Source organism: Oryctolagus cuniculus, chromosome 1 (assembly GCF_964237555.1).
Source record: "Oryctolagus cuniculus chromosome 1, mOryCun1.1, whole genome shotgun sequence".
NCBI lineage: Eukaryota > Metazoa > Chordata > Mammalia > Lagomorpha > Leporidae > Oryctolagus > Oryctolagus cuniculus.
This window is the reverse complement of record NC_091432.1, coordinates 65,118,308-65,132,941: the sequence shown is the minus strand read 5'-3', so window position 1 is coordinate 65,132,941 and position 14,634 is coordinate 65,118,308. Positions and strand designations below refer to the sequence as shown.

Genomic DNA, 14,634 nt, shown 5'->3' with positions numbered 1-14,634 from the left:
AGTGAGGGAGCAGGCTATGCCAGGCCTTGTAGGCCTCGTAGGCCACAGTAAGGATTATAGATTCTATTCTATCTTGGGTTGGGACTGTGGCTCAGTGGGTCAAAGCCCTAGCTTGTGGCACCAGCATCCCTTGTTGGCACCGCTTCGAGGGTTTGAGTCCCAGCTGTTCCACTTCCAATCCAACTCCCTGCTAGCATGCCTGGGAAAGCAGTGAAGGATGGTCTAAGAGCTTGGGCCCCTGCACCCATGTTGGGAACCCAGGGGAAGCTCCTGGCTCCTGGCTTCGGCCTGGCGCAATCCTGGCTGTTGTGGCCATTTGGGGAATGGATTAGTGGATTCAGAATCTCTCTCTCTCAGCCGGCGCCGTGGCTCAATAGGCTAATCCTCCACCTTGCGGCGCCGGCACACCGGGTTCTAGTCCCGGTTGGGGCGCCGGATTCTGTCCCGGTTGCCCCTCTTCCAGGCCAGCTCTCTGCTATGGCCAGGGAGTGCAGTGGAGGATGGCCCAGGTGCTTGGGCCCTGCACCCCATGGGAGACCAGGAAAAGCACCTGGCTCCTGGCTCCTGCCAGGATCAGCGCGGTGCGCCGGCTGCAGCGGCGGCCATTGGAGGGTGAACCAGCGGCAAAGGAAGACCTTTCTCTCTCTGTCTCTCTCTCTCACTGTCCACTCTGCCTGTCAAAAAAAAAAAAAAAAAGAATCTCTCTCTCTCTCTCTCTCTCTGTCTTTCCTCCTTCTCTGTGACTCTGCCTTTCAAACAAATAAATCTTAAAAAAAAAAAAAAAAAAAGAAGAAGAAAAGAAAAGAAAAGATACCATTGGAGAGTTTTAAATAGAGAAGTGACATGAGCTAATGTGATTTTAAAAGAATCACTCCATTCTGCTTAGAATGACTACAGCCCATATCTGCAGTGTTTGGATTTGAGTTCCAGCTCCACTTCTGATCCTAATTCTAGTTAATAAGCATCCTTGGAAAGCAGCAGATGACAGCTGAAGTCCTTGGGTTCCTGCCACTCACATGGGAGATGCAGAGTTCTGGGCTCCTGGCTTTGGTCTGAACCAGTCCCCTGGCTGTTACAGGCATTTGGGAGTGAACAGTGGATGGAAGTGTTCGTTCACTCACACACTCTCTCTCTCTGCCATTCAAATAAATAAAAATTTATTTTTACAAAGAATCACTCTGATTTTAGTGAAGGCCATTAGACAAAAGCAAATGCAGGGAGCTGGCCTGTGGCACAGAGGGTTAAGCCTCCACCTGTGAGATCAGCATCACATATGAGCACCAGTTCAAGTACCAGCTGCTCTGCTTCAATTCAGCTCCCTGCTAATCCACTGAGAAAGCAGCAGAAGAGGGCCCAAGTTCTTGGCCCCTGCTTCCCACAGGGCAGACCTGAATGGAGTTCCAGGTTCCTGGCTATTGCAGCCATTTGGGAAGTAAACTAACAGATAGATTTCTTTCTTTCTCTCTCTCTCTCTCTCTCTCTCTCTCTCTCTCTCTCCTGGCTATTGCAGCCATTTGGGAGGTAAACCAACAGATAGAAGATTCTCTCTCTCTCTCTCTCTCTCTCTCCTCCCTCCCACCCCCATAAATCTGCCTTTCAAATAAATAAATAAATTTTTTTCAAAAAATATTTTAAAAGTAAAAGCAGGAAGATCAATTAGGAGGCAGGGGGACGGTAGTAGCAGATGTTTAAATCTCAAAATGATAAACTAATGAAACAAAGAGGGTAGAAACTGAGTCTACGATAATTAGAGGCTAGGCTTACCAGCAAGTTCTTAGGTCATTGGGGACATACTCTCCAAAGGCAGTTCTCACCCAGAGGGCTGATTATGAAAGCCTGAGTTGGGCCCAGCTGCTGTCACTGCTTCCTGCCTCGCCATGTGATCTGTCTACCACTGGTGCTCCACTGCTCTCATCAGCCAAGCCAGTGAGGTCACCCTATCTTGGACTGTCAACCTCTAAAACCATAAACCAAAAATAACAAGAAGCTGACTAATGTGCAGTGTCAAGGATAACTCCCAGGATTGTGGCCTGAGCAACAAGATGAATGGAGTTGCCTTTTACTGAGAATGGGAAAGGAGCAGGATAGCAGTGGAATTGAAGCTTGAGATGCCTAGCATGCAGCGAAGAAGAAAAGTGTTATGTGCCCTATGAAGCAGAATGCGAACATGAACTTTAATTATTGTTATTAATAGCCTTACCTTAAGAGGGAAACCACTTGCTTAAAAATGATATTGCTCCTCAGGCACAGCACCTGCAGCAAAACAGTCAGGTTAAGACAATCTTAAGCATTCACAGAACTTCAAGTACCTCTACTTAAGAGGCTGGGAACTCACAGTACACAAACTGAAAAGGACTCAAGGGCTGGTGCTTAGCAAAAAAGCTGTCCAACAGTTAACACCAAACATGAAAGCAAGCCACATCACCTTCTTTCTTATTCCTCCCACTACAGAAGACATTCAAACACAGAAGCCTCTTTCCCACACTGCGTTTTCAGTTCCCTCTTTCCAGCTTGATCTGCCTTTTCCAATATCAATCAGCAGCTATTATGAATCTGCCATGGACAGCAGCAGAAGGGCTTTCTTAAATTTTTAATTCTCAAAACACTGTAAGTCCATTTTACAAGCGAGGCAACCAAGAGGTTATATTCCAAAAAAGTATAGCTAATAGTGGCTGAGAGAACTGTCTTACTCCAGCGGCTATGCCTCTGTTACAGCACATTGTCTTCCTCAATACCAACACTGACAAATCAATATAATTAGGAGGAGGCCTCCTTTCTCCCCGGTTATTTCAATCCCATTCTGTCCTGCTGGTACCCACTCAAAAAAGATCAATGACATAGCTTTACTAAGTGTGTGGCATAGAAGAGATCTGTTTATAAACCGAATAATACATACTAGATGTCTGTCCTTAAAGGCCCCATAACATACAAGAGGAAAAAACCCTGCACACTATCGGTAATTATTTTTTAAAATTTATTTCTGCTTCTTTTTTTTAACATATATTTATTTATTTGAAAGGCAGGGTTAATAGAGGCAGAGTCAGAGAAAGAGAGAGCGGTCTTCCATCTGCTAGTTCACTCCCCAAATGGCTGCAATGGCTGAAGCCAGTCTGAAGCCAGGCATTAGGAGCTTCTTCTGGGTCTCCCATGGGGTACAGGGGCCCAAGGACGTGGGCCATCTTGTACTGCTTTCCCAGGCCATAGCAGAGAGCTGGATCGGAAGTGGAGCAGCTGGGACTTGAACCAGTGCTCATATGGGATGCTGGCACTGTAGGCAGCATCTTTACCCACTAGGCCACAGCGCCAGCCCCTTGGGTAATGATACCAATTTCTTCAATACGCTTTGTGAAAAGCATATTACACATAACAAGGACAATCTGAGAAATGGTGACAGCCAAGAGGAAGCTAAGGAAACATGACATCTAAATGCAATGTGCTATCTGAGATGGGATCCTGGAATAGAAAAAGGACATTTGATAAAAACTTAAGAAATCCTGGTAAAGGGCCGGCGCCACGGCTCACTAGGCTAATCCTCCGCCTAGCGGCGCCGGCACACCAGGTTCTAGTCCCGGTTGGGGCGCCGGATTCTGTCCCGGTTGCCCCTCTTCCAGGCCAGCTCTCTGCTGTGGCCAGGGAGTGCAGTGGAGGATGGCCCAGGTGCTTGGGCCCTGCACCCCATGGGAGACCAGGAAAAGCACCTGGCTCCTGGCTCCTGCCATCGGATCAGCGCGGTGCGCCGGCCGCAGCGTGCCGGCCGCGGCGGCCATTGGAGGGTGAACCAACGGCAAAGGAAGACCTTTCTCTCTGTCTCTCTCTCTCACTGTCCACTCTGCCTGTCAAAAAAAAAAAAAAAAAAAAATCCTGGTAAAGGATTATGTTAGCTTGAGCTAACAATAATATATTAGTAGTAGTGCATTAATTGTGGAAAATATGCCATACTACTGGTAGTAAGATGGTAGTAGTAGGGGAAATTAGTGTACATGTAGTTCTCTGTGCTATCTTTACAATTTTTTTTATAAATGTAAAACTATTCTATTCTAAAATAAAGTTTATTTTTAAAAAGACTATTATGGGGGGAACTGGTGCTGTGATGTGGTGGTAAAGCTGCCACCTGCAGTGCTGGCATCACATATGGGCACCAGTTCAAGTCCCGGCTGCTCCACTTCAGATCCAGCTCCCTGCTAATATGCCTGGGAAAGCAGTGGAAGATGGCCCAAGTCCCTGTACCCACGTGGGAGACCAGGAAGAAGCTCCTGGCTTCAGAATGGCCCAACTCCAGCCACTGCAGCCATTTGGGGAGTGAACCAGTGAGTGGAAGACTTCTCTCTCTCTCTCTCTCTCTCTCTCTGCCTCTGCCTTTCAAATAAATAAATAGTTAAAAAAAAAAAAAAGTTATTATGTGACAACTACTGTGCCAGTTTTAAAGGGAATAAAAGGGGTTGCTTTGTGACACAGTGGGTTAAGCCACCACCTGAGACCCCAGCAATCCCATGTGAGTGCCAGTTCAAGTCCCAGCCATTCCACTTCCCAGCTCCCTGCTAGTGTCCCTGGGAAAGCAGCAGAAGATGGTTCAAGTACATGGGCCCATGCCACCCATGTGGGAGACCCAGATAGAGTTCCAGGCTCCTGGCTTCAGTTTGGCCCAGCCCTGACCATTGTGGCCATTTGGGGAGTGGACCAGCAATGGAAGATCTCTCTCTCTCTCTCACCCATTCCCTCTCTGTCTCTGTCTCTTCTCTCAGCCTTTCAAAAAAAAAAAAAAAAAAAGAAAGAAAAGAAAAAGAAAGAAAGAAATAGAATAGGAGGAAGAATAGGAGGAGGCATGAGGGGCCAGTGTGGCACAGCAGATTAAGCCACAACCTGCAACACTGGCATCCCATTTGAGAAGCTGGTTGGAATCCCAATGTTCCACTTCTGATCCAGCTCTCTGCTAATGTACCTGGAAAGGCAGTGGAGAATGGCCCAGTGCTTGGGCCCCTGCCATCCATGTTGGTGAACAGGATAGAGTTCTAGGCTCCTGGCTTTGGCTTGGCCAACACCCCAGCTGTTGTGGACATTTGAAACGGCCAGAAGATGGAAGATCTCTCTGTCTCTCTGTCTTTGCCTCTCTCTCTCTCTCTCTCTCTGTGTGTGTGTGTGTGTGTGTGTGTAACTCTGCCTTTCAAATAAATAAATCTTCTTTTAAAAAAATATTTAGGTAGCATGAACAACAGCACATACAACAGGAAATCCAGGTAAAGACAGCCAGGAAAAGTTCTTAGCTTTTCAGTGTTACACATGTAACTAAGGAGCCGATCAAAGTCATAAATTCTTTTCCTAGATAAATACATAAAGGCATGGATAGACAAAGTCTGCATACTACTTCAGAAGATCACAGAAACTGTTAATATCACCCAAGGACCCTTTGCTAAACCAAGAGATCTCCAGGGGCAAAGGGTCATGTCATATTCCTCACAGGTACACTGTTGGACACTCATTCAAGGTTTGTTTTGTAAATAAATGATTAGAAATAAGTGAACAAGGCTGGCACGTGGTTCACTAGGCTAATCTTCTGCCTGCAGTGCCGGCACCCCAGGTTCTAGTCCCGGTTGGGGCGCCGGTTCTGTCCCGGTTGCTTCTCTTCCAGTCCAGCTCTCTGCTGTGGCCCGGGAAGGCAGTGGAGGATGGCCCAAGTGCTTGGGCCCCTGCACCTGCATGGGAGACCAGGAAGAAGCACCTGGCTCCTGGTTTCGGATCGGCGCAGCGCACCGGCCACAGCGAGCCAGCCATAGTGGCCATTTGGGGGGTGAACCAACGGAAAAGGAAGACCTTTCTCTCGGTCTATCTCTCTCACTGTCTAACTCTGCCTGTCAAAATAAATAAATAAATAAATAAATAAAAGAAATAAGTGAACAAATGATAATCACTGCTACCATTTATTAAGCATTCACAACTATTTTGTTCAGTTCCTACCATGTGTTTAAATCACAATATCCTTACAAAGTATTAGTATCCCCACTTTATAGCTGAAAAAGCAAATTAAGTTATCTACCCCAAGTGATACATAGTACTACCAAAATTAGCATAGGATCTTGGGTTTCTCTGACTTCAAAGAACATAATTTCCCCCCATTTTATACTTTCTCTCTCATAAAATAAAGGGTTAATGTTTAGGAAATCAGGCAGGAGGGGTCTAGCATTGTGGCACAGCAGGTTAGGCTGGCGCTTACCAGACCATTATCCCATGTCAGAGCAACAGTTCAAGTCTTAGCTGCTCAGCTTCTAACCCAGCTCCCTGCTGATGTGTCTGGGAAGGCAGCAGAGGATGTCCCAAGTACTTGAGCCCTTGCCATCCAGGTGGAAGACTAGGAGAGAATACCTGGCTCTTGGTTTCAGCCTGGCCCAGATCTGGCTGTTGCATTCATTTGGGGAGTGAACTACTAGATGAAGATTTCTGTCTCTTCTTCTACCTGTCACTCTGCTTTTCAAATAAATCAATAAAAATTTTGCCCATAAGGATGTGAATAGACAGAAGAAAAGGCAAAGTGTGTAAAACAATCCTAAAAAGAACAATTAAGTCAGATGCTAAAAAACTTTATACAGTATGTGTATAATGTTTAACCTAACAATGGCCAGCATAAAAGACAGAGTTGGGAACTGGGAGCCCCAGGACAGCTCAGGCTGGCTCCCCCACCACTGACCACGTATCTGAAGTTAGGGCAGGTGACTCCAGGGTACTCCAGGCCCAAGATCTGTTAACCATGACAAAAAGAACAGAAGTCAGAGTTAACAGAATATGTTTTTAAATGGGTCAACTCATATATAAGAGGTACTGAAAGGGAAGAAAAATCTGGATAAGACAGCTTTCTCCTCATTTTAATTGTCCCGATTTCCAAGTATCTAGCTAGGGATTTAATTATCTTAAAGCTAGACTTAAGGGTTGACAACTTTCTGAAAGATATTCAAATCGTGGTGTGAATTCTCCCTTTGAGCTCTGGGAAAGGTGCCCAGCCTCTCCTCTGCAATGCCCGGCCTCTCCCCTGCAATGCCCAGCCTCTCCCCTGCAATGCCTGGCATTACCTGTCAGGACAAAAGTAGTCTATTAGTCTATTTTGGGACTAACTCATAAATCCCACCCCAACCCCTCCCCCCAGACAGCAAATGAAGAGCGGCTCTGGCTCTGCAAGGGTGAGAGGAGGGCGCTGACACCGATGAACGGATGAATGAGGACACAGTTGCAGCAGTGGGTTATAACAATACTTGGCTGACGAGCTCCAGAGCCCAGAACCAAGAAAGGACAGCAAGGCTACCAAAGCACACAGCCATGGGGCAAAACCTCTAGTGTGTGGTAGCTTCAGACACCCAAGCCTGCTTGGGGGCAGGGGAAGAGCAGTGGGTCAGGGGCCTTTGAGGCAAGCAACTCAGAACTGTTTTATTAATATTGACCAAACATACTTGTATATTAATAGATATTATTTAAAATAGCATTGTTACTACTATTTATTTAGTACATCCTTTGTATTAAGCACTTTATACATGCTATTTCAATTAATCTTTTCTTTTTTAAAAAGATATTATTTATTTATTTATTTATTTGAGAGGCAGAGTTACAGACAGAGAGAGGGAGAGACGGACAGAAAGGTCTTCCATCTGCTGGTTCACTCCCCAAATGGCCACAATAGCCGGAAGCAGGGGTGATCTGAAGCCAGAAACCAGAAGCTTCTTCCAGGTCTCCCACTCGGGTGCAGGGTCCCTACCACCTGGACCATCTTCAACTGCTTTCCCAGGCCATATCAGAGAGCTGGATCAGAAGAGGAGCAGCCAGGAAAGAAACTGGTACCCATATGGGTCAACAGCACTGCAGGCAGATGCCGCCAGCATCTATTTCAATTAATCTTTATACCAGTCCTCTGATAGAGGCAATATTGAGGTAAATGCTTTTGTTTCACAAATTTAAAAAACAGGTTTACATAAATTCCCTGAAGTTATAAGTTTGGTAAGAGGTTCCAGGAATTCAAAGCAGTCTGCCTGAATCTGAAGTCCATGTTTTCCACTCTGCCACATTGCCTCTCAAAAGAGTGATATTAACTTATACAGTGACATTCGTGTGCTAATAATGATATCCTCAATAATCTTACCATTTGTTGAGCACCTACTATGTGCCAAACATCATCTTCCTTTATGCCTCACAACCATTCCACAAGGAAGCTAAAGCTCAGAAATGTGAATTAATGTGCCCAAAGCACATAGCTAATAAGTGCTATTCCCAAGAACCCCACAACTGGGTCTCTTCTCACCACCCTTTACTGCTGTTGCAAACAAGTTCTGCCATTACACAGCAGCTCTTGTTTTCTTCAAGGGGCTGAGCCACACCTTGAACTGTATTCCAGTTCTTGCAAAGGAGGTTACTTCTATCTGAGGCATCCTTGTTTTCAAGGGCGTTGTCGAGTTCCTGCCTGGTTCATCTGTCAGAAGTTTCCAGTTCTCCTCATGGGCCTCAGTCAGTGTCTACCACTATCCTTCTCACACACAGGGCCAACGCTAGCCCCCTGGCCACAATGGTTCATCTGCTACTTAAATACCTCCCCTGTCCAGAACTGAAATATTTTCAGACCCTTCTAATGATCTGAAAGTTTTTCCACCTAGAAAACCAAAACGGATATCCCTATAACCTCCATGGAGTAAGTCTAGGCCCCTACTCTGGGATGACACAGAGTAAGTTCGGCTCTTATTTTTCATACCAGCCCTTGAAGTATTTGAAGCCAACGATGATTGCCTCTGGGTATTTTTTTCCTTATTTAAAAAATTGTTTTTGTTTCCAAATTTTCTCTGGCCACAATCATCTGAACGTGTTCCTGTTGACATCATTTGTGTGCATGGGGTCCTCATGGCAGTTATGAGCACAGGCAGGCTTTATAATTACACAGATTTGGGTGTGACCATCCGTTCCCCCAACACTGGCTATACAACCCTTGGTAATCACTTAACAATGACTTGACCTACATGTATATGAGATGACTAAATAGACAAATCCATAGACAGAAAGCAGACTAGTGTTTGCCAAGGGCTTGAGAGACAAGGGACTGAGGAATAACAGCTTAAGGGTAAAGGATTTCTTTTGGGGATGATGAAAGTACTCTGGAACTAGACAGTAGTAATGGCTGCCCAGTTTTGTATATGTACTAAAAACCACTGAATCGTTAACTTCAAAAGAGTGAGTATTATGGTATGTGAATTAAACACCACGTTTCTTAAACTCCTGGCCACCCATCACAGCTGCCAGATGGCATTTCTAGGCCAGTTGAGCTAGACTAAATCCAATTCGCTAACTTACTCCAGAACTAAACTAAGTTTTATAATCCGTCTGGTCACCAAGCCCTTCCCATCTCCCCAGTTCACCCCATCCTACTTCTTTGCACACTTTCCCTTGAGATAAGCCCCACTGCTTCTGTCGCTTCCAGCTTCCTCTGGATCCCTATAGCTCCAAGTGTGTTCTCATTCCAGGGCCTTTGCGCTTGCTCTTCTTGCCTGGAGTATTTTTTCCCTATCTAAACCCTATTTGTTCTTCAAGTCTTAGTCATGTAATATCCTCAAGAAAACTTTCTTGACCACTCAGACTTGCTAGGGTCTTGCTGCTATACACTCAAAAACAACAACAACAACAACAAAAAACCCTGAATCTTTCTTTGTGGCTCTTACCATGATTAGTTAAGTAGCTACATGTTTCATTAGCCTGTCTGGGGCAGGTGGTATGGTGCAAGTCAGGCAGCCACTCGTGAGACTACATACCACACAGAGTGTCTGAGTTCAAGTCTTCCCTCTGTTTCCAATCCATCCTGGGAGGCAGTGGGTGATGGCTCAAGTACTTGGGCCCCCACCGCCTACATGGAAAACCCAGATAGTGTTTGTTCTACAAACCTGGCTTTGGCCTGGCCCAGCTCTAGCTGTTGTGGGCACTTGGGGAGTGAATCAGCAAATGGAAAATAATTATCTGTGTGTGTGTGTGTGTGTGTGTGTATACCTTTCAAATAACATGAATAAAAAAGTTCCTCTCTTAACAAGCTCCGCAAAGAGAGAAATCTGCCACATCCCAGCATCTAGCATACACTGTGGCACATATCAGGTGCTCAACAAATATTTACTAATCGAATTAATTTCTTTAAACCTCATTTCCTTATCTCTAAAGAGGCTATAAAAATATTTACCCCACTGAATTGTTCATACAATTAAACTAGACAATATAGAAAAAGGGCTTCCAAGTTCAAGGTACATTATTAATGGTTAAATTCGTAGTAGTCATGATAATGGTGGGGTGATTATTCAATCCTCAGTTGTTAAATAATATGCACCTTGGGATGTGACAGGTGCTGATGACAAAACTATGAACAAGTGGCCAGCACTGTCGCAGAGTGGGTAAAGCTGCTGCCTGCAGTGCTGGCATCCCATGTGGGCGCTGGTTCAAGTACACGTTGCTCCACTTCTGATCCAGCTCTCTGCTATGGCCTAGGAAAGCAGTAGAAGATGGCCCAAATCCTTGGGCCCCTGCACCCACGTGGGAGGCCTGGAAGAAGCTCCTGGCTCCTGGCTTCAGATCAGCTCAGCTCCAACCGTTGCAGCCATCTGGGGAGTGAACTAGCGGATGGAAAACTTCTCTCTCTCTTTCTCTCTCTCTCTCTCTTTCTCTCCCTCTCTGTAAGTCTGCATTTTAAATAAATAAATCTTTAAAAAAAAACTATGAATAAAACAGAAGTAAATCCTTGTTCTCCAAGGCTTATGGGAAAGTCAATTTTCCTGGACTTCGGAACGCTCTGCCCTCCCAGGCCCTCTGAAGTAGGTTCCTCCTGGTTCACATCTTTTCATGCCTGTTGTTTGTCTCTTACTTCAGGCCTCACTGCGTTTTCTTCACATGAGCCCTGCTGCACTGTGGCCTTCGATATTTCCACCTGGAAACATCCTGCTATCCCTGAGACCAGTCTTCAGGGCTTCACCTTCCAGGCTGCTATATTAGACACAACCTGGCATACCTTCAGTGATCACCAGCCCTCCCCTAACAGAGCCTCATGGTTCAGGGCTATTGTAATCCCTGAGAAAATAACAGTCACTTCAGTGTGGGTGAAATCCAGATATGAGTACAAAGCATTTTCTGTGCAAAACAACTCAACAGGGGAATCATTACCCACTCCCTGGTGCATTGTGATTTCTCGAGACACCATCCTGCCATCTTGATCAACTGATAAGTTTTCTGAGGTCTGATAATATCAACATTCGTGTCTTATCCAGATCTACCCTGCTGTACTACTTCTGTTAACCCAGAAGTACTGGCTCCATCCAGCTTTATTCCAGAAAAGCTGGGCTTCTCACCCATGTAAAGTCTGAGATGATTTGCAGGCAAAATTTCTTAGGGTCCTAAGGAAAGGTTTATAAGTTAGAAGTTCTAGTTCAGGGGCCGGCACTGAGGCTCACTTAGTTAATCCTCTGTCTGCAGTGCCAGCATCCCATATGGGTGCTGGTTCTAGTCCCAGTTGCCCCTCTTCCAATCCAGCTCTCTGCTGTGGCCCGGGAGGGCAGTGGAGGACAGCCCAAGTGCTTGGGCCCCTGCACCCACATGAGAGACAGGGTAGAAGCACCTGGCTCCTGGCTTCAGATTAGCACAGCTCCGGCTGTTGCGGCCATTTGGGGAGTGCCCAATGGAAGGAAGACCTTTCTCCCTGTTTCTCCCTCTCAATGTCTGTAACTCTACCTCTCAAATAAATAAATAAAATCTTAAAAAAAAAAAAAAAAAAAAAACCTCTACCTGTCAAATAAAAAAAAAAAAAAAAGAAGAAGTTCTAATCCTAGGGCTGGTGCTGTGGTGTAGCAGTGCTGCCATCCCCTAGGGGTGCCGGTTCAAGTCCTGGCTGCTCCACTTCCAATCCAACTCTCTGCTATGGCCTGGGAAAGCAGTAGAAGATGGCCCAAGTCCTTGGGCCCCTGCACCTGCATGGGAGATCCAGAAGCTCCTGGCTCCTTGCTTTGGATCGGTGCAGTTCCAGCTGTTGTGGCCATCTGGGGAGTGAACCAGCAAATGGAAGATCTCTCTCTCTCTCTCTCTCTCTCTGCCTCTCTGTAACTCTGCCTTTCAAATAAATCTTAAAAAAAAAAAAAAAAAAAAGTGCTAGTCCTAGCTCTACTATGTACCTACCATGTAATGTCAACATCTGCTCATTCATTTATTCATTCAACATTTAACAGGTACCTACGTTAGGCCAAATATATCATGGGCTAGGTACATATAGACAGAGAAAACAGCTGCTTACCCTCAAATTTTTCTGATGAGGAAAGTACATGTGCAAATTATTTATTACATTGCATTGTGAGATCAATGCATTGGGTCACCAAAGAAGGAAAGGACATCTGGGAAAGTCAGGAAATATTTTCATTTGTCATTTCACATATGAGGAAAATCAAGTTATTCTTAAATTAGAGAGATACTAAATAAAGCAAGGCTTTATCTGATTTATGCATTCAAGACAGTAGAATATTTGAGACCTATAATAAATCAGACACTGTGCCAGTGGCTTCTATTTCCTCATCTTGTGTCTGCCAGGATTACCTCATAATATTATGAAGATCAAATGAAATCATGCAAACACAAGCAGTTTATTAGTTAAAGAATAACAACAATTTCCTTATTCGTACCATCCTTCACACCTTACAAAGTACTGATATGTACATTATCCTCTGTAATCTTTGCAACGATTCCACGTGGTAGGTGTCATTTTACAGACAGCACTGAAGCACGGAGGTCAGACAGCTAGCAAGAGATGGAACCTTGTATGCAAAATCCTTATAAATGTAAAGTATTAACTAACACCTCTAGACAAGCTGAAGCAAGGATGGTTCCAAGACTTCATACAAATAGGTCCCAAAAGATAACACAGCTAGGAGTTCCAAAGATAAACAGGCTCTTTAGCCAGACTGGTCAGAAAGGTTTTTTGAAAAGACAGTTCCTGAGCTGAGCTCTGAAGAATGGAAGCTTCAGATTGGTGGTGAGAAATGGGAAAAGGCACTTTTTAATAGAATTTAACAGAAATTGCTAAAGTTACTCATTAATCTAAGCAGCATGCTACAACCCAAACAGCACAATTGAAATCTTTCTAGAGGCCAGAGGAAGCTGGAGAAATGCATATACTATGGTGGGTCATACAGTTTTGGCAGTCGCTTGGTAAGGATCTGGAAGTTGAACTGTGGTACATTATTATCCTTCCTTTATCACCAGGTAGTTTCGCATTCCAAAATCAGAATATTTTTAGAAGAAATTTGTAGGTTGATGACCAAACACAAGATAAAATGACCCGGCCAAGGTCATGTTGTTCAACAGGGACCACATCATCGTGTCGAGATCCCCACTGTGGGGGTCTCCCCTCCCCAGGCACTAGATGGCCAGGGTGGCAAGTGGACTGGGCGTGGCCTGGGTCAGACGGCCAGTACACCCAGCGATAAGAGAAGGTGGCTCAGCCCCTTCTAATGTCAGGCACCGCAAGGGCTGCTGGGAAAGGTCTTCTCCGCCTCCGGTCTCTCATGCCCGGATGTCTGCGTGCCGCCACCTCCTCGTTTTGCTCCCCATCACCACCCCCTCGCCCTGCGTGCGTGGAATCTACGTTACCTTTCCCAGGGTTCCGCTCATCTTTTCCTGCTGCGACCTCTTAGCTGTGGAAACCGAAGGTCCGCGCCAACAGCCGCGATTCCGGGACGTCTGTAATCGCTGCCGGCCTTGATCAGGTCCGGTAACAATATACGACCGACACTCATTCCACTCCCGCAGCACTTTGGTTCCGGCAGCTCCTGCGACTCTAGGAATCCTCGCAGACTCCGCCCTCACTGTTCAAGTGTCACCTTCACTGCTGTTTGTCCGGGCAGAATTAATGACCATCTCTGCGTTATCACGCCAGTACTTAGCACACAATTCTGCTATTTCACTCACCGTACTAAATATTGTTACCGTCTCTTCCCCACGTTTGACTGAGTTCCTGAAGGACTGAGATCCTGTCTGATAAATACATCCCAGCATCTAGCACAGGATGTGAGGATCTAACGTATAACCTCGATTTAAGAGCTGATTGAGCATAAATGAACCTTTCTGACTTTTAGTAGCCTCAAAATAACTGAGAATAACTGCCTTTTACCAGTGATCACTTTGTGCAATGCATATGCTCAGTGAATCTCTTTATTTCCCCACAGCAAGCCTGCTAGGGAGATATGATTACTTGACTTTACACATACAGATATGGAGGAATGATGTAGTTAAGGAACTCGTCCAGGAGTTAAGATTTGTCTGGGATCAATCAAATGAGGCAGAACTGAGTTTCAAAGTCGGTCTTGTTTTCACGCTGACACACCCCTGCTCACATGAGACGTCACTGCACTCATTCATTTACTTGCTCTGCATACATCAACCATTTACTTAGCCAGTCCTTTGTGCCAGTTCTTTGGTAGAACCTTGTGAATACAGAGATGGTCCTTGCCCTTGAGTGGCACCTGGGTATTAGTGGGGGAGGCCAGGTTATAAGCAAATGATTATAAAGCAACAAGGAATTCAAGCTAGAGATAGATATGCATAAACTCTGGTATAAAGGAAGCACATGAGCACATAAAGTCAGCATCAAATAACAAATAC

General features: G+C 45.3%; 1 protein-coding gene across 1 annotated transcript in view; it reads right to left on the bottom strand.

The window, feature by feature from the left end:
- Positions 1–14,027, bottom strand: part of MRPL48 (mitochondrial ribosomal protein L48) — a 76,914-nt gene extending 62,887 nt beyond the window's left edge. Inside the window, exons 1-2 of the mRNA XM_008264199.4 lie at positions 13,624–14,027; positions 2,201–2,253 (exon numbers count right to left, since the gene is read on the bottom strand). Coding sequence (XP_008262421.1) covers positions 2,201–2,253; positions 13,624–13,644 — 74 coding nt within the window. The 5' untranslated portion in view covers positions 13,645–14,027. The remainder of the gene's footprint in view (positions 1–2,200; positions 2,254–13,623) is intronic.
- Positions 14,028–14,634: the final 607 nt, after the last annotated feature.